The sequence below is a fragment of the Budorcas taxicolor genome, chromosome 3 (genome assembly GCF_023091745.1).
Source record: "Budorcas taxicolor isolate Tak-1 chromosome 3, Takin1.1, whole genome shotgun sequence".
NCBI classification, from domain to species: Eukaryota; Metazoa; Chordata; class Mammalia; order Artiodactyla; family Bovidae; genus Budorcas; species Budorcas taxicolor.
The window spans coordinates 34,967,727-34,993,607 of NC_068912.1; the positions used below are offsets into that span (position 1 = coordinate 34,967,727).

A 25,881-nucleotide genomic window follows, 5' to 3' on the forward strand; every position below is an offset into this window, starting at 1 on the left:
AGCTAAACTGGAAACCAAGGTACAGCAGAATAACACCACAGTGTTGCGTGAAAATTACCATGAGCCTAGAAATTCAAAGCTATCATGTAAGAACAATAATACAGACATTTTCAGACAGACAAAACCATAGAGACTCTACCACTGAGAGACCCACACTGAAAAAATTTCTAAAGGATACACATCAGAAAAGAATATAACTGAGCTCAAAATAGGGGATGCAAGCAGAAGCGGTACACAACATAACTAGTTAACATGCACATACAACTAAAAGACAATAGTGTTCATCATTAACTCTGGAAATAAAAAAGACTAAGGTGAAACCATAAAGAATTAAGAGAACATTCAAGGAGTGTATAGTTTAAGTTTTCTAAGGCTCTGTACTGTTCATCAAGAGGGCAAAGATACTAATCTCAAGATTTTGGTGAGTCAAAGATGTATACTATAATTCTAAAGATAACTGCTATGAAAGTACAAGTAAGCTATGTAACTTCTAAAATAGGAGAAAAGGGGAAAATGAAACTAAATAAAAGGTCCTTAGACCAAGAGAATTACCCTAAAGAAATACTCAAACACACATAAATGTTTAAGACCACTTACTGCATATTGTTAGGAAGTGTGCTAGTTTTGACCTAGTCTAAATTTCCATTGTGTGGAAAATACATGAATAAACTGTGAGAATCATATAAGAATACACCAAACAGCAGTAAAAACTGTATACATGTATCAATTTGGGATAAATATCATGAGGATAATGTTGAGAGAAACTTAAAAGCACGTTGCAGGACTTCCTGGTGATACAGTGGATAAGAATCTGCCTGCCAATGCAGGGGACGTTTGATCCTTGGTTTGGGAAGATCCCACATGCTGCAGAGCAACTAAAGCCCATGTGCACAGCTGCTGAGCCCGTGCTCTAGAGCCAATAAGCTGCAACTACTGAAGCCCACGTGTCACAACTGCTGAGCCTGCGTGCTGCAACTTCGGAAGCGCATGAACCTTGAGCCTGTAGCAACACGGGAAGCCCTGCAATGAGAAGCCCATGTACAACAAGGAGCAGCCTCTGCTCACCGAACTAGAAAAAGCCTGTACACAGCAACAAAGACCCAGTGCAACCAAAATAAATAAGTACATAGATTAAAAAAAAAAAGTTGCAGGAAGACACAACATGACACCATTTATATTAAGATTAAAAACACAAAGACAGCTTGGGGTCATGATAGAGTAAGATGGTCAGAAGACTGCCCACCAAGAAAACAAGTATAAACCTGGATGAAACTGTGGGGGAAAAAACCATTTCAGATCACTTGGGAAAATGAACCACAGGCAAATGACAAATTAAGAAGCATTTACTCTTAAAAAATGTTAGTATATAGGTAAGAATGGTGGTCACCACCATTCTATGCGACCTTTCGGCCTGAGGTTACATCCAACCTGCACAGTTCTTCCAACTCAGCAAAAACTGTAGCTTTACTGACTTGAAGCTGGCTGCGAGAACCACCAATTCTACTGCCTAAGGTGGAAGACTTGATACAAGGTAGGAAGCAAAGTAAGTACAAAATCCTATAGCTTTGCTAGTTAAAGGCAGACCTGGTTTAGAGTAGATCTGCAGCGTTGGTAGCACAACACCCTGGTCCCAGGATGGGAGAGGCAGCATATCAGCCAGAAATTTAATGGGGAAACCTTGAGAGTAAGAAAGCCAAAGAAGACAAAGCCCCCCCACATCCTTAGCTGACTGCCAAATTATGCTTGTGCCAGGGTAAGCCAGAGAAAGCCCAAGGAAAAAAATAAGAAAAAAAGAAGGGGGATAGTGGGGAGAAGACTCAAGAACTGACTATGACTTGTAATGCAGTCCTTAACCCACAATCAGACTGATCAGCAATCGATGAAAGGTTTACAGGCTTGAGGTTGTCTAAATACAAACTCTGCCTAGATAACTGGCTGACCTCTAAACTATTCAGACATAGGGCAACTGCTAGTAACCAAGCTAAAAAATTAAATTTAAAATTAAAAAAGCCCTACAATGACATCAGTGGTTACACTGCAAGGGGGCATTGATCCCAGGGCTTAAAATCTATACAAGTTACTAAAACAAAAAACAACTTAGAGTTGCTGTTACATAATACAGTATCTTAAAGGCCTAATTTTCAGCCAAAAATTAGTAGATGTGTAAGAAAACAATAAAGGGTGATCCACATGCTGGGAAAAAACCATCAACAGAAACTGACCCTAAGTGAATCCGGATGTTGGATTTAGCAGACTTCAAAGATACTATTATAAATATGATCAAATAATTAAAGAAAATTATGCTAATAATATGTTAATCAATGGAGAATTTCAAAAGAGAAATGGAAAGTAAAAAAGAAGCAAATGGAAATTCAAAAGGTGATTAGTACAATAATGAAATGAAAAATTGAGTAGATGGGCTCGATAGCAGATTTGAGATGTCAGACTAAAGAATCAAAGAACTGAAGATGGATCAATAGATACTAGCATATCTGAAGAACAGAAAGAGAAAAAGTGGAAGAAAGGTAAACAGAGCCTCAGTGACCCATAAGACAAAGTCAAACTTTCCAACATCTGGGTGATGGAGTTTCAAAAGCAGAAGAGGGAGAAAGAAGTGGGCAGAAAAAATTTGAAGAAACAGCAACTGAAAACTCCCCAAATTTTGATGAGCACTATTAACTTGTAAATCCAAGAAAATTCAACTAACCCCAGGAAGAACAAACACAGAAAGAACTCTACTTGGGCACATAACAGTTTAACCGCTAAAAGCCAAAGACCAGTAGAAAAATCCTGCAAAACAGAACTCTATACATTGTTTAGAATACAAATATATGTGGAAAATGTATGAAGATATATAGGTCAATGATAAACAGCAAATTCAAGATAGTGAAGAAGGGAGAATAATAAAAATCAGAGAGTGATATACAGGAAGCTTGAACTGTATTTAAAATGATTCATTTGTTAATCTGGGCACCAAGTATAGGGTATACATTATAATACTATCTACAGCTTTCTGAATGCTTCAAATATTTTCTCACCAAAAGTCATCAAAAAGGATTATGTCATCTGCTAATGTGAAGAAAGAAAAAAGGGGAGAAACTCTTCTCTAGTTTCATGAAAATATTTTTTATAATAAAGCACATTTTCATATTGCTTATCTGTGGAATGTTTGTCTGTATGTGTGCATGTGTGTCTGTATGTCAGTCGCTCAGTCATGTCTGGCTCTTTGTGATCCCATGGACTTTTCTGTCCATGGAATTTTCCTGGCAAGAATACTGGAGTGAGTTACCACTTCCTACTCCAGGGGATCTTCCCAACCAGGGACCAAACCCAAGTCTCTTACACTGGCAGGAGGATTCTTTACCACTGTGCCACCTGGGAAGCCCCATTGCGTATCTGGATGCATTAAGACAGGTTACAGTTAAAGAAAAACTACCTTTTAAGTGACTACTTGCTTCAAGGAGAGTTATCAATATAGGAATATCTGTGTACCATTTCAGTTATTAGTCTGCAATATCACAGTGAAAATTTCACTGACTTTTATTTATAGATTTTACCTTACAGCTCCTGAGCCATTCCAGACTGCTGGGCACTGGGAACAATATGGCCACTCTTTGGAATCTAATCTGTTATCAATGGCATCCTAGGGAAGATAAGAATTAAATCCATCAAGAAGATACTATAAACTCCAATATTTTGCTTTACATAAAACTCAAAACTTGTATTTACAATTAAAGAACATGAGGACACATATTTAATAAAATAAGGTTAGCCCTCTTTTTGAAACTCACAAATCTTATCTGCTACAAAATTAATGCAATTATTAAACCAATATTTATTGCATGCCTACATTTCTTATTTACAGGGTTCCCACTTTGGTGTGAAAATCCCAGGTACTTTATCAGGGTATTTATCTCGAGAATGCTAGGGGCTTCTAAATACTGGCTTAATCCTGACAGACCTCTTAGGCTACCAGAGTTCAGGCCTTGCCTTTCATAACTGAAGTCGTTCAGTTGTGTTCAACTCTTTGTGACCCCATGGACAATAGCCCACCAGGCTTCTTCGTCCATGGGATTTTCCAGGCAAGAATACTGGAGTGGGTTGCCATTTCCTTCTCCAGGAGATCTTCCCAACCCAGGGATTGAACCTGGGTCTCCTGCATTGTAGGAAGACACCTTACCATCTGAGCCACCAGGGAAGTCTTTGCCCTTCATAGTGATGGCTTTAAAACAAAACATGTATCCTGGCCTAGGTGTATTCAAGACTATCTGATGAGATGGAAGAAGCTTTCTTTTTCATCTAAAAATGTTTCCTTCTTTTTACTGTTAACATCTTATGATATTTATGTGTATGTATATAATACACACATAGTGTTTTATCAGTACAGCATTTATATAGTTTATAAATAAATGTATAGTGTTTTAATCAGTACAGCACTTACATAGTTTATAAATGGCCACATACTGTAGGCTCCTGATCACATTTATTATGAGAAAGTGTACATAATTAAAAGTTTGAAGACCACCGATTTAGAACACCACAGCTTTAGAACATTAACAGTAACAATAAGTAGGAATGGACACAAGGTCCTCCGTAGTCCTAGAGTATTTCAATAAGACTGCAAGATGTGAAGAATCAAAGCTTCAGGAGAACCCTAAAGGCCTTAGGTTGCTACTGCGGTAAAGTGGAGTTTTTGAATTTAACATGCAAATCCTTGTTAAAGGGTTTGAGAAGGTCAATTCTTATTTTTAGAATACTATCAGTAGCAAAGAAAAACTCCTTAGTTCTACATCCTTGTTACAGATCAGGAAAAAAAATCTTACATTGCAAGGAAAAAAGTCTAAACTCTCTGAAATCTTCATATATCAAGCATGTGTAAATGACATAGAATTAGTCAAGCAAAACAGAAAAATCATGGGATAAACTGTACCCAATTTCCAAAGAAGAAGAGAAATTAATGTTTAATAAGTTAAAGGCAAATTGGAATAAACAGAACTATCTGATTATAACTTTATTGAGCTCATAATGCAATTATTAGTTCATTTTCTAACTTCCTAAAATTGAAAATTATTTTCTAAAAGCAAACAGTACTAAAAGAATCAGCCATCTGTCAATTATAAAAGCAAATGATAGTGAGGTTTACATTTTAATCACAAATCATTTCTAAGAATATTGGAATTTAACACTCTAATAGTGGTCACAAAAAATGTTATTTTGTTGAACTTTCATTCAACTAAATTATTTATATTTCTGCTATATAGTAATTTCAAACAAGAGTCTTTTTCATAAAGCATGCATGTGCTTATCTTTTTAAATTTATTTTGAGGCAATTAGTGGTATGAATTGGCAGTCTTTAAGGGAGAACTTTCAAGAGCTTCCGCTCCTCCCTAGACATCAGATACAGTCTTCTTTTATGAACCCTCTCAGTACTACAGATAATTCCTGACCCATAGATATGCTCAAACTGACAGATAAATGGACAGAGAGTAAAAAATATTCTACAAAGGGCAGAGTATAAATAAAATTTAATGAATTTTACCTCTAAAATATCTTTGATGAAAGGCGTCCATCTAGACAGTTGAAAAGTTTCTTCTGCAGACCGATCCTTTCTTGATGGTTTGCCTTGTTGAGACTAACATAATTAGAGGAAAAAAACTAAAAATCAGTGATTTTATTTAGTGATACTCTCTTTATCTTTTCTATGAAGATGTTTAATTTACAACAAATACTATGTTGCATCTGACTTAAAACTAACAGTGGAAAAGTCCACTAAAAAAATCTGAATAGGTGTAGTCACATAACTTCACAGTATTTCTGTACATTAATGATAAAATTTATGATAGTATCAGAAAGTATGTTTTCTCCAAAATGCTTATATAAAACTTGATAGGAAAGAGTAATTCTACAAGGAAAGAGTAAGATTCTACAGACTTCTTCAAATTTTTCTATAAATAAATCATAGAAAGAAAAGCATAAATAGAAAATTACAACAGAAGCTAAAAGATATAAATTCACTAGAAAAATGTATTTGTCCAAAATTACCCATACATGGAAAAGAAAATAAAATTTTTAATATTTTACTTACCAAATCTACAAAGGAAATAAAGAAGGCTGTTCACACGGATTCCCACATAAGAAAACATATTTAATGCAAACAACCATGCACGCACATGTATAAGTCTATACAGAATGTAAGATTTCTTACTGGAGGGACAATGGGAACACCAAGGTAGCTCCAGTTACGAATCATGTCACTCTCATTTTCTATCTTTACATTCTGGATCAACCTGTCCAAGTTTTCTTCTGTAGTTCCTTAGATAAATAAAAATGAATGCACAGTCAAATAACTGCTACCACAATCATTTCTAGGTTTAGGGACCCAAGAATAAAGCTTTTTTAAAAGAAAGCAAACATTTAAATTATATAACCTTCAGTTTGCTCCCAATTCCACATTTTTCCTTTTATTTACCTTAATCAACTTTAACCACTACTTTTGATTTTCCTGCGGGAGACCTGGGCTCAATCCCTGGGTTGGGAAGAACTCCTGGAGAAGGGAAAGGCTACCTACTCCAGTATTCTGGCCTGAAGAATTCCATGGACTTTATAGTCCACGGGGTCACAAAGAGACACGACTGAGCAACCTTCACTTTCACTTTTCACTTTAATTTTTCTAAGATTCTCTTATGACCAGTAGTAAACCACTTACTGTAAAGTGATTTTAGATCTGGGTACTCCTTGGAAGGAAAGTTATGGCCAACCTAGACAGCATATTAAAAAGCAGAGACATTACTTTGCCAGCAAAGGTCCATCTAGTCAAGGCTATGGTTTTTCCAGTGGTCATGTATGGATGTGAGAGTTGGACTGTGAAGAAAGCTGAGTGCCGAAGAATTGACACTTTCGAACTGCAGTGTTGGAGAGACTCTTGAGAGTCCCTTGGACTGCAAGGAGATCCAACCAGTCCATTCTAAAGGAGATCAGCCCTGAGTGTTCATTGGAAGGACTGATGCTAAAGCTGAAACTCCAACACTTTGGCCACCTCATGTAAAGAGCTGACTCACTGGAAAAGATCCTGATGCTGGGAGGGATTTGGGGGCAGGAGGAGAAGGGGACGACAGAGGATGAGATGGCTAGATGGCATCACCGACTCAATGGACATGACTTTGAGTAAACTCAAGGAGCTGGTGATAGACAGGGAGGCCTGGCGTGCTGTGATTCATGAAGTCACAAAGAGTCGGACACGACTGAGCGACTGAACTGAATTGATCTTTATCTTAATATATTCATTAAAATATAAACAATCTATATTACCATTAATACTGAAGATATAAAGTAGGATTGCTCTTATTTTATCATAATTATCATGATTTTTGCTGAGTAGAACTGGAAGGAGTACTCGCATAGCATCTTTGACTTTCTGTCCTTCTGCATCAGTTCCAAGTGCCAGGTCCTTAATGAAAATGAAATATAGTCAGTGGTCTATGATCTAAATTCATTTTTCAGTTAAAAATATTACTAAAATTTGCCAAATTTTAATGGAACATTGATGATATTTCCTAGGAAATGTGAGCATCACTTGTAAACTATTACTGTATAAAATGTAAAAAGTCAAAACAATTCAGAAAGGAAGAAAATCATTAATCTAAACTTTTGCTAACATGGGAGACAGGAACTACATGTGGCTACTGAGCACTTGAAATGGGTCTAGTCTGAATCAAGATGAGCTATAAGTTAAAACAACAGTTTGAAGATTTACATTTAAAAAAAGTATTAAAATATTTCAATAATTGTTTTATACTGACTACATGTTGAAATGATAGTATTTTGGATGTACTGAGCTAAATCAAGTATATTATTACAATTAACCACACTCATCTCATTTTACGTTTTTAATATAATGACTAGAATATTTAAAATTACATATGACTTGTGTTCTATTTCTATTAGACAGTACTGATTTGAACAGTTTTGGCATCAGAGAGGAGCCTTTAATTAAATGTGCCTACACAGTACTCTGCAGGGTGTTACCTGAAATGCTGCACCCACTGAAAAAGGCCAGCCAACAATGTTACCCTGAATTAATGCTCCAAACATTGAAATCATCCCATTCACCCAAACATGCAGATTAGGAGGGACAGCCTACTATTAACATGACACTGTATAGCCACTTGTTGGAATTGGTAAGGAATATTGTATTAAATACTAAGTGGGTGTATCTCCTTCTAAAAGAGATTGTATGGTTTAGGGCACTATATTGAGCAAAAAGTTAGGTTTTGCCTTACAAAGTTAATTCTGGAAATCTACCTTAAATATAGGTGTTTCTGACTCTGCACTTACCTGTTCAGTTTTGCAGAGCTTTTCTATATTAGACTTGAACTTATTCATGCAATCTTCTGCTAAGTTAAGATGAACAACTTGCTGAAAAACAGAAAAAAATAAATTATTTAAAGCATTTTCATTTCTTTTTGTGTAACTGATAATACTAAACTTTTGAGATGGGCCTGAAGGGAAGTATGAGCTTAGGTGGGAAGGAGGTACCATGTAAATCAAGGGAAACAACTCAAGAAAGAAAAAAAGGGGAAATTATCATGATCTAAAGGGGATAATCAACAGACCACAAAAAACAGAACAAAAGGGCTGAACTTGTATTGGGTATACAAGTAGTGAAAAATAAAGTGAGAAAAAACCAGTGAAGCCCATAAAGTCAAGCAGAAAAAGTCTGAATTTACATTATTGATTTTTGATTAGGGAGTAATACGATAAAAATTTTTTTTAGTATTATTCTGGCAATGACTTCTGAGAAGGATCGGAACAGCAAAAACAAACAAAAAAATAATTTACCTGCCCACACAGCTTTAATTGCTTTAAAATTTACTAATATGTAACTATTAATTCAAAGAAGCAAGCATAATAACAAGGACTTGTCAATGCAATGTTGAATTTTCTTATTAAGCTGATAAAAAATAAAGTTTCTCTGGCTGTTCAAGACAAAGATATAAAAATGTTTTGGATGGATTTGAACAAATATAGAGAACTCTATTGGGTAGCTTAGACATTTGGGGTATTTCTCAGACCTAAAGTAAGGGTTTAAAGGTCAACTAATACCAAGTATTCCATGACACCCACTGCTAAACTTGACTACAGAACTGAGTGGACTAATAAATTAAAAATGATTTCTTATATATGATACCTCTTACCTTAGTAATCTGTTTACGGAAATGGGGCATCTTTTTCATCAGCTGGGTAAGAGCACTAAGTGATGTCTAGGAAAAACCAAACATTTTAAAAAACTAACTTATGATTCAGTTATTTTATATAATAACTTTTAAATCCTATAGTTTTAAATTCTTATTAATTTACTAAATATTTGCCAATTTAAAAAAAACAACAATTTCAAAAGGTTTCCAGTTGAGCCACGATAAAAGCAGCTGATATAAAAATTACTCTCCCACCATAAACAAAACCAAAATTGGACAAAATAAAAAAAGACAACAGCTTTCAAGCAAAGGCTGTCTTAAAAATAGTTAAAAGTTAGGTTACTTGAACAAAGGGAAGCACAGGAGGTGATCCCTGCACTCATCTGGCTCTCCTCTGGAACATTTTCCAAAGCACAGTAAAAGGAAGTAGAATTCAAGCAGAAAAAAAGTCTCTCTGAGCAGAGGAAAAAGAGATCCGAGTTTGGGGCTACTGAGGTAGGGTTTGCAGTCCAGGGTACTTGAGAGTAAAAGCCAGTCACAGCATAACTCTCAGATGTGTAGAGGAGATGCCTTAGGGTTCCTGGCCAAATACTAAGCTGCATGCGTACAGGGCATAAGTCTTAGAGGCCTAACAGAGAACAACTGCAGAGATTTCACATGGTCTTTACACTAAGACAGTATTGGCATTCTCTGATCCAGACAAAGTAAAGAGCTCTAAGTGAACATCCCAGACATTCAGTCCTCGAAGGACTATGTCTTTGAACTAAATGCAAAAGTGAAATACACCCAACGTAACAAAAGCCTCACATGAAATTTCCACACAATCTAGGTTATTCACCAGCAAATTAACTGACTGCTAGAAAAGAACTCAGCACTCTTTGTAGACAGAACATCATCAACAGCCTCTGCAATATAGCATCCACAAGGTCCAACATACAATATATAACTGGACATGTAAAACAGGAAAAAGTGATACTCAAGTGGTAAAAACAGTCAATAAAAGCAGACTCACAATAATCCAGATGCTGGAGTTAGCAGACACAGAATTTAAAATAACATATTTATGTTAAAGAAAACAGGGGAAAAGATAAACTGTAAATGAATGAAAAGATGGAGTATATCAGTAGAGAATCAGACTTCATTAAAAAAAAGTCAATGAATGTCCCAGAACTAAATGCAATCTTTGAAATTAAAAACACAATGAATGACATACATTATTGGTGAGACCATAAAATGGTACAGCAAACTAGTAAGTTTGGAAGTTTTCTATATGATTAAATATACATTTCCTATATGATCCAGCAATCCCACTCTTGTTTAAACAAGTGAATGAAAACATCTGTTCACACAAAACTTGAATGTTCATAGTGGCTTTATTTGTAATAGCCATCAACTTGGGAAAAACCTAAATGTTCTGCAATATGTGAACGGATAACATCCATACAATATATCCATACAGTGGAATACTACTCAGCAATAAAAATGTCGAAGCTACTGTTATATGTCACATGGATGAATGTCAAGTGCAATAGATTAAAGGAAAAAGCCATATTGTTATTATTATGTTATTACATAAATGACACTTAGCTGTCATTCTGGAAAAGGCAAAACTATAATAATAGAAAAAAAGAATAGTGGTTCTAAGGTGGAGAGGTTGCCTACAAAGTGGCAGAAGGCAATGGGGGATATTGATGGAACCGTCCTATATCTTGGTTGTGGTTATGAGAGTATACATTTGTCAAAACTCACAGAATCATACACTATAAAGGGGAACTTTACTTCCTAACTCAGTTTTAAAAAGCACTAGTCAAAATAAAGCAGGTATGGCTATATTAAAATCAGACAAAGTAGAGTTTAAGGCAAGGAATACTGCAAATGAAAATGAAAAAGACATTTTATACTGATAAAAGATAAATTCAATAGAAAGAAAACTATCTTAAATTTATAGAGTCTAATTAAACAAGGGTGCATCAGTTGATATAGCTTTGAGAGTTGACAAGATTATTAAAAAAATTAGACTAATTCAGCCATACATTATACCATTCCTGGTAACTGATATAAAAAAACAGATAAAAAATTTGTTAAGAGATAGAATATTTGAATAACATGATAAACCAACTTGGCTTAATTAACATTAACAGAATTTGTATTCTTTTCAAGTACAAATAGGGTATTTACAACAGATCATATGATAGGTCACAAGCCAAGCCTGAACAAATTTCAAAGGACTAAACTCATAGACTCCATTCTCTGACCACTATATAATTAAATTACAACTCAGTAACAGTAAGATAAGTAGAAAACTCACAAACTCTTTGAAATAAAAAAAAAAATTCCCATATAACACATGAGTCAAAGAAGAAATTATAATTAGAGAAAATATTCTGAGCTAAATGGAAGTAAAAATAGGTTATTCCAAAACTTGGGGAATGCAGCTACTTAATGTTAAGAAGGAAATAACTAAATATATATAGGAGAGAAAAAAGTCAAAAATCAATGTTCTTAACATCTGACTCAAGAAGTTAGAAAAAGAAAAACAAGCCAAAGAAGGTTGAAATCAATTCAATATAAAACTAACATACAGAAGAAAAATCAGCAAAGCCAAAAGTTGGTTCTTCGAAATACTATTAATATATAAATAGGGGATGTTAACAGTAAAGAGGCTGAAACACAAATCAACAAAATTAGGATTAAACAGAACGTAGGTACAGGTTCTACAGACACTGAGAAGATAAGAGGATATTTGAAAATGTAGATTTAATAGACAAATCCCTTAAAAATGCAATATCCCAAAAGTGATATAAGAAAAAATTAAAATCTGAAGAGCTCTGAACCTATTAAAGACCTTATAATTAAAGACTTCCCCATAAAGAAAACTCCACGCCCAGACTGCTTCAGTTGTGAAGTCTTTCAAGCAATGATGGGAGAAGTAACGACGCTATACAAACACTTCCAGAGAATAATGTGACAGGGAAAGCATTACAATTTATTTTAGACCAATGTAATTTTGCCACCAAAACTGCCTAGAACATCACAAGAATAAAAAGAATTATTGCTTGTAAATCTAGAAATACTATTGCTCATAAACCTAGAAGTAAACATTCTAAACAAAATATTAGCGAGCAGAATCCAGTGATATAGGAAAGGGATAAGGTATCATAACTTAGTGGAGCTAATTCTAAGAACGCATGGATGGTTTACTGTTAGAGAACAATGAATGTAACACATCACATTAACAGAATAAAAAAGGAAAAAATAATTAATAGGTGTTGAAAAAGCATTTGATGAAATCTGACACTCATTGTTGATTTAAAAAAACAAAAAAAACCTGTTGACAAATATGGAATAGAAGGGAACTTCTTAATCTGACAAAGGATGTATCTAAAATAACCTAAAACTACCATAATACCCAATGATGAAATATCAAAATTTCCCCCGAGGCTGGGAATGAGACAAGGATATCCTGTCACCAGTTCTACTCTATATTTTACTGCTGGGAGGTATTAAGAAAATACCAAGTAGGAGGTACCAAGAAATTAGTGTAAAATGTATAAAGAGTCAAAAGGATAGGCTGCTGCTGCTGCTGAGTCGCTTCAGTCGTGTCCGACTCTGTGCGACCCCATAGACGGCAGCCCACCAGGCTCCCCTGTCCCTGGGATTCTCCAGGCAAGAACACTGGAGTGGGTTGCCACTTCCTTCTCCAATGCATGAAAGTGAAAAGTGAAAGTGAAGTCGCTCAGTCGTGTCCGACTCTTCGCGACCCCATGGACTACAGCCTACCAGGCTCCTCCGTCCATGGGGTTTTCCAGGCAAGAGTACTGGAGTGGGGTGCCACTGCCTTCTCCAAAGGATAGGATAAATTTTCTTTATTCATAGATATTATTGTGGAACTTTCTGAAATGACAGAAATGTCCTATATCTTGATTTAGGTGGTAGTTCCACATGGTGTGTGTTTACATGTGTGTGTGTATGAATACAAATATATGTATGTAAAAAGTTATTCAGTATACACTTAAGATTTGTGCATTTTATTTAGGTAAATTATGAATGTGAAAAGTGAAAGTGTTAGTTCCTCAGTTGTGTCTGACACTGCAACCCCATGGACTGTAGCCTGCCAGGGTTGACATTCCCTTCTCCAGAGGATCTTCCCGACCCAGGGATCAAACCTGGGTTTCCTGCACTGCAGGCCAATTCTTTATCACTGAGCTACCATACCTTAATATTAAAAACCCTAACATGAATACGTTTATGCAATTGGCTAAATGGTCTTTTAAAAATAAACTTTAAATGTAGAGACATTTAAAGACAGATAAAACATTGCTAAGTGTTGAGGCTGGGTAATGGGTATAAGAAAGTTTATTATCTCTATTTTGTGTATGTTAGAAACTTCTCAAATGGAAAGTTAAAAAGATAAAAAATTTTACACAAACTTTAAAATTCACATTTGTCATAACCTGAAAGTTATATTAACACTCTTACCTTTCCTTCTGTTGCTTTCTTTGTTGATGAAATTTCCTTCATAAGCTTGGGAATTTCCCTGTCAAATTATAAGAAAATTCTTTAAATTTCTAAAGTGTAATTCACAAAAGTATCTTAAGATTAAAAAATGTACTATTGGTACTCTGTAATTAGTATTTTTTTAAAATATGGAACGAAAATTAGAACAGGTTCACATACTCTAATACAACTGCAATATGGCGATGTCGAATTTTGACCCAGAGGTCATCATCTTCTTCAAGGATTGCCTCCTTTTCCTTCCCATCTGTCTTATATCTACAAGTAAGAGAAGTATGAAACTTTTGGATTATTTTGTGCCAGATAAAGTAAAAGAAAATTTTTATAAATAACAATTTTAAGACACAGCTCAAGAAACTGAAGATTTTAGGAGGATAATGAAGACCTACTCAAAACTAAGGCATATTGCTATCCATACAACAAAAATCAAGTGCTACGCCCACCATGACCTTTTTACTTTCAATGTTATTTTTTGCTGTCATTATTACAGAGTTTTATCTCAGTATGTTAGAAACAAAAATTCAGTGTTCCACAGTCAACTTTAACAAGAGTGAATACATTAAAAACTTGTATTCTAATTGCTCAAAACAATACTTTTGATGTACTAATAACCATCAACACAATTGTCAAACAACCATTAAGAAATGTCACTCCCTAATGAAGTCTATTAAGTACTGAAGGTATTTCAGAGTTGGTACAAAATTCACAAACACACATATTTATCTATTTCTATATTCTTTCCTTACCCTATAAGTACATCTCCTTTAAAGAACTGGGAAAGGCAATGAGAGAAAAACTAATGTAGCCATTAAAAACTCTGATTGCTTTAATGAGTTCTACTGAACTGAGAGGCAATTAAAGAGATTCAAGAAATTACTCCAAATGGATACTTAGAAATTTCTGCTCTGTATTATTTCCATTAAAAATCATGATGGAGCACAATCCATAGGAAGTTCATGCTTCCCTCTAGTCTGATCCCTAGACTTTCTTGACTCATAAGAAAAGGAGTATCTCTGATTTTTGTTTTTAAATAAGTCTCTCCACTACCCTTAAAAAATTAAATCTTGCTTTCCTTGCCAGCAAACCTAGGGAGATAATTATTTTAAGTACTAGGTTAGAAATGTCTGAAAGTTAATGTCAACAGACGGGAACCAAATCCTTTAGTGTCCATTACTTTAAGTCATTTCCAAATCTCTTGAGCAATGCAGGTTTAGAGACCTAAAGGGTAAGAGAGATTAATAACATCCTTTCTGAAAATTCAGAATAAACTGCTTAAAACTTTTATACTAGAAAAATAGCTATGTTGCTCTGTCAGCTAACATTAATACAAATAACAAAGAAAAACTCAGAATTTGACTAGAAGGCAAATAAAAATACAAGAGAAAATACAAAATTAGTTTAAACAATATTTAAGAAAAAATATTAAATATAATTAGCACAAATTTTTGGATTTTTTAATCTATAAAATTACGAAACATAAGATTTCAGAAAACTAATTTTCATTTTTATTACTTCCAAGCAGTAACTCTTGGCTGAAAAATGCCAATCTGGATTTTGAAATTATGATATCAAATAACATGTTATATATATGTGTGCATGTGGTACATACACTCAAATAACATGTTATATATATGTGTATGTATGTACATACATAAATGATATACAAAGGTGACAATAAAATGGTTCCTTAATAGAAAAATAATTTCATTTAACTATTTGATATTACTTTTAAAGTTAATATGTTTATATCAGAGTTAAATCAATAGGTACCAAACTGGTAAAACTGCTTCTCTTCTCAATAACCATCCTATATAGTTTTCTCATCTTCTAGTATTTTTAAATACATTATGGTGACAAGACGCACGTTTACATACTTTTGAATGTCCAATTCAGAATAATCACATCCTAACCAATTTGAATGTGTTTTCCACTTCAATAAATATTGTAGTGGGCCCGGTTTATTTACTGAAAAGTACAATTCCAGCTATTTAAAATCTATTTTTGTTGCAAACATAATTAATGAAGCAAATATACCAAAAAAGCTTCAAAGCAGTTAAATTACCTATTAACTAACAAGGTCAGGATATTTTTAATAGATTATGATTATAGGTGTAAGAGAAAGATTAAAGCCTTGAATAAAAAAGGTTATAGGGGCTTTAGATTTCTGTTGCCTGCATAAATCATTAAATGCTAACATCCTATCCTGTTTGTATATGCCCTATATATTCCCTTCAAGTTATACTTGCTTGTATGTATCATTCTCAATCGGCAGTAGATCGTATGCCATTGCCTGAAAGGTCAGTTCATGCACGACAGTGGACACAGGATCAAAGCCACGATCAATTATTATGAGCTGGGAATGAGTTTTACCCTGGAATAACAAGATAAAATTATCTTAAGAAACTTCCATTTCTTTCTGTGAACACATTTTTAATATCTTAGAAAACAAAATCAGACTTATCCTAAGTTCTGCCACATTCTTAAACATGAAGCTATATTAAAAAAGAAAAATATGAGAGGTACAAGAGGGGAAGAAAATAAGACTACAAAACCAAAGCTTTCATAATTAGATTAACAGGCTTACTTAATAATATGATACTGTGAAAAATCTATTAAAAATATAACATTTGGCTTTCACTAAATCTATTTTCTTGGAATTCAGCTTCATAAACACTAAAACTGATCTAAGTTATGAAAGGAAGATATTACCTGAGCTCTTTATGTTACACACTGCACTAAACTAAGCTTCCTAGTCCTCTGATGCCTCCTCTGTCAAGTCTACTCAGACTCCTCACTCTCCAACCCAAGCTCAAATGCTGGAATTCCCCAGGTTCCAATCTTAGTCTTTGATTATATTATCTTGATAAGATAGTAGTAGCTGTCATTTATTAAACTCCTATATGTGCCAAACACATGCTAATCTGCCTAATCCTCATACCAACCAATGAAAGTACATATCATATGATCCATATTATATGAAAATACAACTCAGAGTAAATATGTCCAAAAACACAGAGTTGGTGATAAAAGGAAAAACTATGTTTATTAAACGTTTACTCAGCTGCAAGGATTATTCTAAAAACTTATGTATTAATGCATTTAATATTCTATATTATAAAATAGGTATTCTCCTATTACCCCCATTTTATAGATATAAAACTTAACAGAACTTGCTAATTGATATATACATGACTTAAATGGCAGAGCAAGGATCTAGACAAAGAACTTAATTCAAAACTGTTATCTTCCCCACTAAACCACATTGTCTATTAAGATTTCTACTACCATTTATATCAGTGATATCCAAATCAAAATTCTCAAATCAATACTGGAAAATAAATGAACAACAGTTTCCTTGGTTTACAAAGAAATAAGTCAGATTTTAAGCATAACCACTATTTGTCTTTTATATGTTACCTTTATTAGGCTCTTTTCATCAATCTTGTAGTAGTTTTCAAGCTTTTTTTCAACCAGCTGAGCAAGCTTACTGGCATTATCTAGAGGTTTACTAGAAACGAAAAAGATATTCAAACTATCTTTCAAGACACACTTTATATTATCAAGTTGAATTCTAAAATTAAACCATAAATTAATTTAAAAGATTTTATAAGCATGGAGAAATTTAGATAATAATACTAAACAAATATAATGCTATATCAATTAGTTTGGATTTTATCAATGTAAACCTTATCATATGTGCTTCAGATTTTTTTCATATGAAAGAAATATAAATAAAACTATAGTTTCTTCATTCCCCTCCCAATTCCCAGTCTTCACTCCTACCCCTAGCCACTCCTGCCCCAAAGCAACTACTACCATAATTTGATGTATATTCTTCCTATCATTACAATTATACATATATTTACTGTTTTATATGTATTTTAACAGTATATGTTTTTACTGTCATATATGTTTGAGATCTATGTTGACACTCACATCAAAAATATTTACTCATTTTAGTTCTATATAGTTTTCCATCATACGATTATACTGGATTTACACATTCACCCCCCTAAAGATGGACATTTAAGTCATTCTCCATTTTATACTATTGCAAACAACATGGAAACAAATATCTTTATACATAAATCTCCATGTAAATGTTTCTCTAGGTATATTATTTCTAAAAGTAGAATTGTGGGTCATATAGTATATACGTTTTCAACTTTCCTACCATATTACTCTTCAAATTACTTGACCAATTATCTATCCCATTTCTATGAGACTTCCCTATATGCTAATATTCAGTCAACTTTCCAATATAGTTGTTTGTATAAAATCATATATCACTATCTTCTAAAATGATAAAACCATATTCTAAATTTTAACTTTAAGACCAGTGACATTAGTGTAACTTCTGAATCTATGAAGAAAATGTTGAAAAAGACTCTTCAATTAGCACACCAACCTCAAAAATGGAGGAACTCTTTGTAAAGGCTTCAAAGTGTTAAAGATCCTTTAGGTTTTATACTTCAAAAGTAAGTAAAGCAACAACTATACAGGATAATTTATTATACATTATGCCTTAAAATATTTTCAAAAGGAAATAATTTCATGTTAGAATTACACTTGAAAAGTTCTTAAGACATAAAAGAATACTTTACAAAAGAATAGGATAGGATTTTAAAAGCCTGGATTATTATTAACTACCACAATAACTGGTAAGCTTATTAAACTATAAACTGGCTACAGTTATCCCTCAGGAGGGCTTCCCTGGTGGCTCAGTGGTAAAGAGTCCACCTACAATGCAGGAGACCTGGATTTGATCCCTGGGTCGGGAAGATCCCCTGGAGAAGGAAATGGCAACCCACTCCAGTATTCTTGCCTGGAGAATCCCAAGAACAGAGGAGCCTGCCAGGCTACCATCCATGGGGTTGCAAAAGTTGGACACGACTTAGTGACTAAACCACCACCAGTATCACAGGGGATTGGTTCCAGGACCTCACTCAGATATTTAAATCCATTGACGCTCAAGTCTTGTATAAAATGGTATAGAATTTGCATATAACCTATGCACAACCCCATATACTTAAAAATCATCTCTAAATTACTTACAACACTAATATAATGTAATGCTATGTAAACAGTCATAAATACTATGTAAATGCTATGTAAATAGTTGTCTGCATGTAGCAAATTCAAGTTTTGCTTTTGGGGACTTCCTGGAATTTTTTTTTTACATTATCAATCCACAACTGGTTGAATTTGAGGATGCCGAACTTATGGATACAGGATAGTGGATTATATTACATATTCATTTCCCTAAACAGAACCAAACACCAAAAGCAGAAGCTTAAACAGAGACTAAACTCTAACAAAAGATAAACCACTTAGTTCAGAGTGTAATTAGCAAAGCACCTATAAGAAAAAGAATGGTTCTAACACTCGAGGCATGAGTAAAGAGCCTGTCTGGTCACATCTGAATTAAGGAGATTTACAGTATTTCTTCTAAGTAATTAAGAAAACTTTTTAAATGGTTAAGGATAATGAAACTTAAATATAAAGCATTACATGAATTTGAAATTGAACAATTACACCAACTACCTTGACAAATGTCAGTGTTTAAATTAAAGAACACTTTAAAACAGAAACAAGTTATATTATTTATTATTAGTAGTAATAGTAGTACAGTGTATTTACTTCTACCATTTCATTAACACCATGCAGTATACTGAGTGCTTTATAGATAGTAACTCATTTAATCCTAAAAACAACTTTATGAGGTGATTACTATTATTTTTCCCATTTCATATACAAAGATATTGAGGGCAGAAGAATCACAAAGCCAGTAAACGGTAGAGATTAAAATCCAAGCTGTTTGGCTATATAGAACAACATGAAAGTCTAAGAATATAATATTGAGCAAAGCCAGATATAAAAAAATATCATGACCCCATATATATATCAAGTTCAGTAACAGGCAAAACTGAAATACATGTTAGAAGTCAGAATAACAGTTACTTCTGAGGAGGAGACAGTGGGTGATGACCAAAAGGGATCATAAAGGGGGCCTCATAAAGGGCGCCTCTGAGACGCTGTTAGTATTCTATCTCTTGACCTGGGTGAAGTTAGATGTCTGTGGTCACTTTGGAATGATTTATCAAGCCACATAAATATAATTTATGCACTTTATAGTAAACTTTACTTTTAATAAGGAGCAAATAAATAAAGGTACATAGTACTAAAGTCAAACTTTAACTTAAAAAAAAAAAACAACCCAAATCTGTTTAAAATGGCCACTGGAATTAGATACCATGGATATTTAGACACTATAACCAGTATCCAGATACTATGACTATTTCAATTTGGTGGAAATTTAATGAAACATTAAATGTAAGACAGTATTCCCCAAAGGACAACAAAGACATACTTCAAAGCATTCCTTAAACTCATGAAAAATATTCATGTAAATCATACAAAATTTAAGCTCTGAAATTCAGTAACAGAGGCTGTCAGTTACTCTGAAATTTAAGCCTTAAACTTTAAATCTCCTATATATACAGCATAATGTTATAAAGAAAATCTGTAAAACAACACACAAAAGCACAGAGACATTACCTCTATACCAAAGAGCAAATAGACATCATAACATATAATGACACCACTGGGTGCCTTACCTTTTATATCTTACTCCAGGATTTTCATCCAGGGTAGCACATACTGTAACTATCTGCTCAGCCATTGCTTCCATGATGGTATCTTTCCCATTTGCATTACTTGGGTCTGGACTGTAACAGTAATAGAATGCATCTGGTACATCAAGAGTATATACCTAAGTTAGGCCAAAAAAGTCACACTGTCAATTTAGAAATTTGATTAAAAATATATATCAAGAAAAGCACAGTTATTCCTTGGGACTCTACAAAATACTTGTAGTAACCATGCTGCTTCCTGAAACAACTGTGTCTTTACCTTAATTAAATCTCATTTTCTCTGTCATCTTGATTTCATTCCTTTTCTCACTCTCCTTTCTTGCTTAATCTACCTCTCTCCTTCAGTTCTTGTTTTATATATAGATTGTACTGTTGGATTTTCTCTACCTGTGCAGCAAATAAAGGGATCTGAGGTAGTCAAAGAACAATAGAAACCTAATTACCTGGCAAGAAGAAATAAAGCCAACATTGGTCTATATATCTGACATACATTAAAATCTCAACCCATCAGAGAATAACCTATAAATTTTCCAAAGTTAGTATGTATCTTCAATTCCTTAGCTTATACTCTTGATATTAAGAGTATAAATAAATTTCTCTCCTAAAGTAGAAAAATACTTCCTCAAAGAACACAGCATTGTGCCAGACATAGTACTGGTCTTTGTATACATACAGTGAAATCTCACAGACATTTTTCAACTAACAAAAGCATTTACCTACATGCAAAGAACTGGATTAGAGATTTACTATTGCGCTATTTGAGGAATACAAAAGAACAGGCGCTCTAATTGGAGGTGAGAGTTTCACATTCAATTAATTTTAATTTTGTTTTTAAACAACTGGATTAGAGATTTACTATTGCGCTATTTGAGGAATACAAAAGAACAGGCGCTCTAATTGGAGGTGAGAGTTTCACATTCAATTAATTTTAATTTTATTTTTAAACAATGGTAGTAATCCCTCTTAGTCTAATGTATTGAGTATAAAAGTAGACATGTAATAAATAATATAGGTTAACTAATAAATTATGGATAAACTTCCCTGCATTTCCTTTCACACAAAGTAATACATTTCTCTGGCCATAACCTATCACTAACAGGAGGAGCCTGAACATGGACTGAGACTGAGCTAAAGCTAATGTGCTGTTTATGTCTGTCCTGCTCAAAGTTTTAGCTGCCATAACTGCCAACAAGTACCCTACAGCTGGACTGTGGCTTTCTCACAGTATTCTATCCCACTGCAGTAGAAAATATCTGTTCAAAAATATTTATTGCCCTTCCTGACAGGGCCTCTCCTTATGGGAGTATACTTCCCACTCATGGATATCAGGCTATCTATGGTCACTGGAATGTAAACAGAAGTGACATGTGCCTACTTCCCTGCAGAAGCTTTAAAAGCCATTGTATGGCTCCACCATTTCTCTTTTTTTTCTGCTATGTCCCAGAAAAGAGTTAACTCCACTCCTTCAGCTTACATCCCAGAATGAAGAGGATATAGAGCAAAGACCCAGTCAAACCACAGTGGACAATAACATGAATGAGAAATAAACTTCGTTGTTGTGAAACACTGAGATTTGGAGATTTGTTATCACATCTTAAATTAATCTAAGTTATTATCTAATATTCCAACTGAGTCAAGTAGAACTCTGGAGCTGGTTTTCTTTCTACACTCACATCTTGTCTTTCCTTCCCTCTCCTCCCCCTACTTTCCATCACCAACATAATGTGTTCCTTTAGACTATTACCAAATGCTTTCTTCATCTCCATGACCCACAACCAGTTCCTTAAATACAGGAATTCTCTGTTACCTCCACTCACAACTTCCATTTACTTTTCTTGCTAAATTATAGCTAGGTTAGATCTATTTCTATCTAGACACAATCTAGCACCTTCTCCACTAACTATACCAGATTTTTTGTACTCCCTAAGGTCCACTGTAAACAAACTTTCTTATATTGATGCTTTTCATCTAATTGTCCTAATTTATATGTGATAGTATTAATTAAACCCTTTGAAAGGGAAAGCGTTTTCTTTAATCCCTTTGACTCATGGATTTAGGAGAAGTCAACCACTTTTCTCTCCATGCAACTTCTAAATATGTTTAATGTACAACTTCTCTTCTTTGGAAGACTATCATATTTGACTACCAATTTCCCTTCAATGATCTCCCAACTTCTACTTTTCCTTAAAGACTTTGGTACTCTTCTGTATCTGCCCATTTTCTACCATCATTCTTGATGGAACCTGGTGCCTCCTACAACTTGGTCCCAGCCTGCCTACAGACTTATTTATCATACCATCACCCCTAATAATCCATAATCCTGCTGCTTTCTTGCACTTTTCTGCTTCTGTATCTCTGCACTGAGGCTATTCTCACTTTCTAGAGTATTAAACTAAACTTACATAATATATTCGGAGAAGGCAATGACAACCCACTCCAGTACTGTTGCCTGGAAAATCCCATGGACGGAGGAGCCTGGTAGGCTGCAGTCCATGGGGTTGCTAGGAGTCGGACATGACTGAGCAACTTCACTTTCACTTTTCACTTTCATGCTTTGGAGAAGGCAATGGCAACCCACTCCAGTACTGTTGCCTGGAAAACCCCATGGACGGAGGAGCCTGGTAGGCTGCAGTCCGTGGGGTTGCTAGGAGTCGGACACGACTGAGTGACTTCACTTTCACTTTTCACTTTCATGCTTTGGAAAAGGAAATGGAAACCCACTCCAGTATTTTTGACTGGAGAATCCTAGGGACGGCGGAGCCTGGTGGGCTGCCATCTCTGAGGTCACACAGAGTCGGACACGACTGAAGCGACTTAGCAGTAGCAGTAGCACATAATATATTAAAGGAAAAAATCTTAAAGTAACCTTTGTTACTTTAAGAAAACAGTTTAATGTTAAACAGATATCTAAAGATTTTATGATTTTGATTATGGCCTTCATCAAAAACAGCAACAGCTTAAAAGAAAAATTCATTATCCAGGACCTTTTTATTTCTTAAAATATCAACCTTATAGTTCTAAGAAATAGTAAACTATTCCAATTCTACAAAATATTAGAATCCAAACACAGAGAACAGAGCTAAACAATACACTAGCTGAGTGATTAGGGCAAGTTACTTAACCACTTTGATTTCCCCATCTTTAAAATGTAGACAGAATTACCATCTACTCATAGGGCTACTGTGAAGATTACATGAATACATTTATGTAAAGCATTTAGAAAAGCATCTGACAGAGAAAGTACTATGTGTTTGTAATTATTATTATTAATTGAAGGCTCATTAACTATTCCAAAGGCAAACCAAATCTATGAGAATCCTTCATTTTATAAAGCAAAATAAATAATAGTTTATATAATGTTGTGTAAACAGTTTACTAAAGAATTTTGTTTTAATATCACAAATGGTTACAGAATATAAACATTTTTCTTTGGAGTCATTTAACAAAGATTATGCTTAAAATCTTTTGATTTCATAATGTAACACACACACAGGACTTAGAGATGTGAAATTTAAGTCCAATTTTACTATTAATGCTATATTCCAATTTAGTACTCATGTTCCTCCCTTCATCAGAGTAAATGCTTATTTGTGGATTGTTTAAAATTAACCAAATACACAACACATAAAATATCGATAGGGTAAGTCTTTTTAGCAAATAAGTTCATAAAACTGCATTTTAAAATCGTTATTACAACGGTCAAGCAAGGAGAATGGGCAGCTTGTGCTTAAGAGTAAAACTCTTTTTAATTTTAGTTTGTAATAATCCAAAATAAAAGGAGTTTTACTCTAAGCACAAGCTGCCCATTCTCTTTGCTTGACCCTTGTAATAAGCCTTTCAATGCTCAAAAAAAATTTTTTTAATAAAACATTTAAAAAATAAAAGTAGAAAGTACCTGAGATTCAAGTGGAATGAAGGAAATATTTATTTCTTTACATCTTCTTACTGACTTGGAGCAAGAAGCCTTAATTTTGTTAAAGAGACTGTCAGGGCAGACTGAGAGGAGGAAAAACATCAAAGTATATAACCGCATTTAAATTTTCATTCTTTTGAATAAGTCATTCCAACATCCAAGAATATTTATTTTTATATATAATTACTGATTTTCACAAAGTAATTTACTGTGAGGACAGAGATAATATGTAAATACTGCTTTTCACTTTATACAGCAGGTAAAATTCCAGTAATGAGCACTGTAACAGAAATTCCATTTTCCCCATTCATATCCACCATAACCAAGATGTGTTTCGTTATAGAGCTGTTAACACAGCAAGCTAAAACTGTCAGGAAGAAAAATCAAATCCAAACTAAGGACTTAATAAACTTTTGAAGGACTTTCAGAGCTTCTTAGGAATTTACACTTTTCTATATCTGCCACTAAGTGTAGCCGCACCATACAAATTTTTCATCTTTCCTTGCATTATAGGGCCTTCTTCAATGTGAGGAAATTCTAAGCCTCCAAACTAGTAAATTCTGCACCCTAGAGCCGTCTTCCCCTTGCTCCTGCCTTTTACCTAACTGCTTATAGTTTCACTAAATCTAGGTTGGAGTATTAACCTTTGGCTTCTACTATCTTTTAACACAATGTTCTTTACTTTCAAGATTCCTTAGATTAAAAGAGGCTTCACACATTAAAGTTTATCAACTCCATAAACATGATTTCTGTGTAACAAGGTTACTTAAATGGCAAATACTTATGATATGGCATTTTGTAAAATGCAAACTGCTGCTAGGTATGAGATAAATAATAATTTACAGGAAAAATAAGCTAGAAAGCTGCTTTTTATTTGAATCTACAGCATAGAAAAAGAAATGTGGTAGATTTTCTCCCTTACTGTTAGCACACAGATGACAGTTTCTTCACTGCATCTCCCAAAGGGTCTTATAATATAGTTTATTATACAGTCAAATCCCCAGTTGTAACTTTGATTTAAAGAAGAATTCTCCCTGTTATTGGAACAGAATTTGAGGGATAGCTGTCTCCGTCAAACCCCTCTCCCTTGTACACCAGCAAAAATGACCATCTTTTGAAACTAGTTTGGAATGATTTAATTTTCTATCACCTTATCATGAATTAGGATAGAAATAACCTTACATTTTTAGATTCTTTCTAACCTAACTAGAACGAACAATATATAGAAAGTCACTATTATTAAAATTAGCATAAGAAATATTTCATAATTAGTAGGATTTGAAATAATGAAGCAATAACTTTTACAAAGCTACTTACAGTCAGTGAAGTAGATATATGCTGCTTTATATTTGTGCTCTGATTTACCTCCAAAATCACGTAAAAAACAGTCTACAGACTGAAAAAAGGTTGGATGTTAATATACATTTTATCAAATACTAATTTAAATGTGCTACTTTTGAAATAACTAAGATTATTTTGATGATAAAGTTAAACCTTAAATGTCAAAACTGTAACTTACAAACTGATTTTTTAAGATGCTATGTTATCTGGCCACTTACAGTGAGAAGTGTAATAAGTAGTAACGTAAGATATATGAACAGAGAGT

General features: G+C 34.0%; 1 protein-coding gene across 2 annotated transcripts in view; it reads right to left on the reverse strand.

Annotated features, from left to right (window-relative positions):
* The window catches only part of STXBP3 (syntaxin binding protein 3), a 47,189-nt gene that overhangs the window by 4,583 nt on the left and 16,725 nt on the right, over positions 1–25,881 (reverse strand). For both annotated transcript variants that reach the window (XM_052637401.1, XM_052637402.1), the window contains exons 5-17: positions 25,593–25,671; positions 24,258–24,358; positions 20,327–20,481; positions 17,127–17,217; positions 15,956–16,080; positions 13,872–13,967; positions 13,674–13,731; positions 9,195–9,260; positions 8,335–8,415; positions 7,309–7,447; positions 6,206–6,312; positions 5,540–5,632; positions 3,558–3,643 (exon numbers count right to left, since the gene is read on the reverse strand). In XM_052637401.1, the coding sequence (XP_052493361.1) occupies positions 3,558–3,643; positions 5,540–5,632; positions 6,206–6,312; positions 7,309–7,447; positions 8,335–8,415; positions 9,195–9,260; positions 13,674–13,731; positions 13,872–13,967; positions 15,956–16,080; positions 17,127–17,217; positions 20,327–20,481; positions 24,258–24,358; positions 25,593–25,671 (1,277 nt within the window). The remainder of the gene's footprint in view (positions 1–3,557; positions 3,644–5,539; positions 5,633–6,205; positions 6,313–7,308; positions 7,448–8,334; positions 8,416–9,194; positions 9,261–13,673; positions 13,732–13,871; positions 13,968–15,955; positions 16,081–17,126; positions 17,218–20,326; positions 20,482–24,257; positions 24,359–25,592; positions 25,672–25,881) is intronic.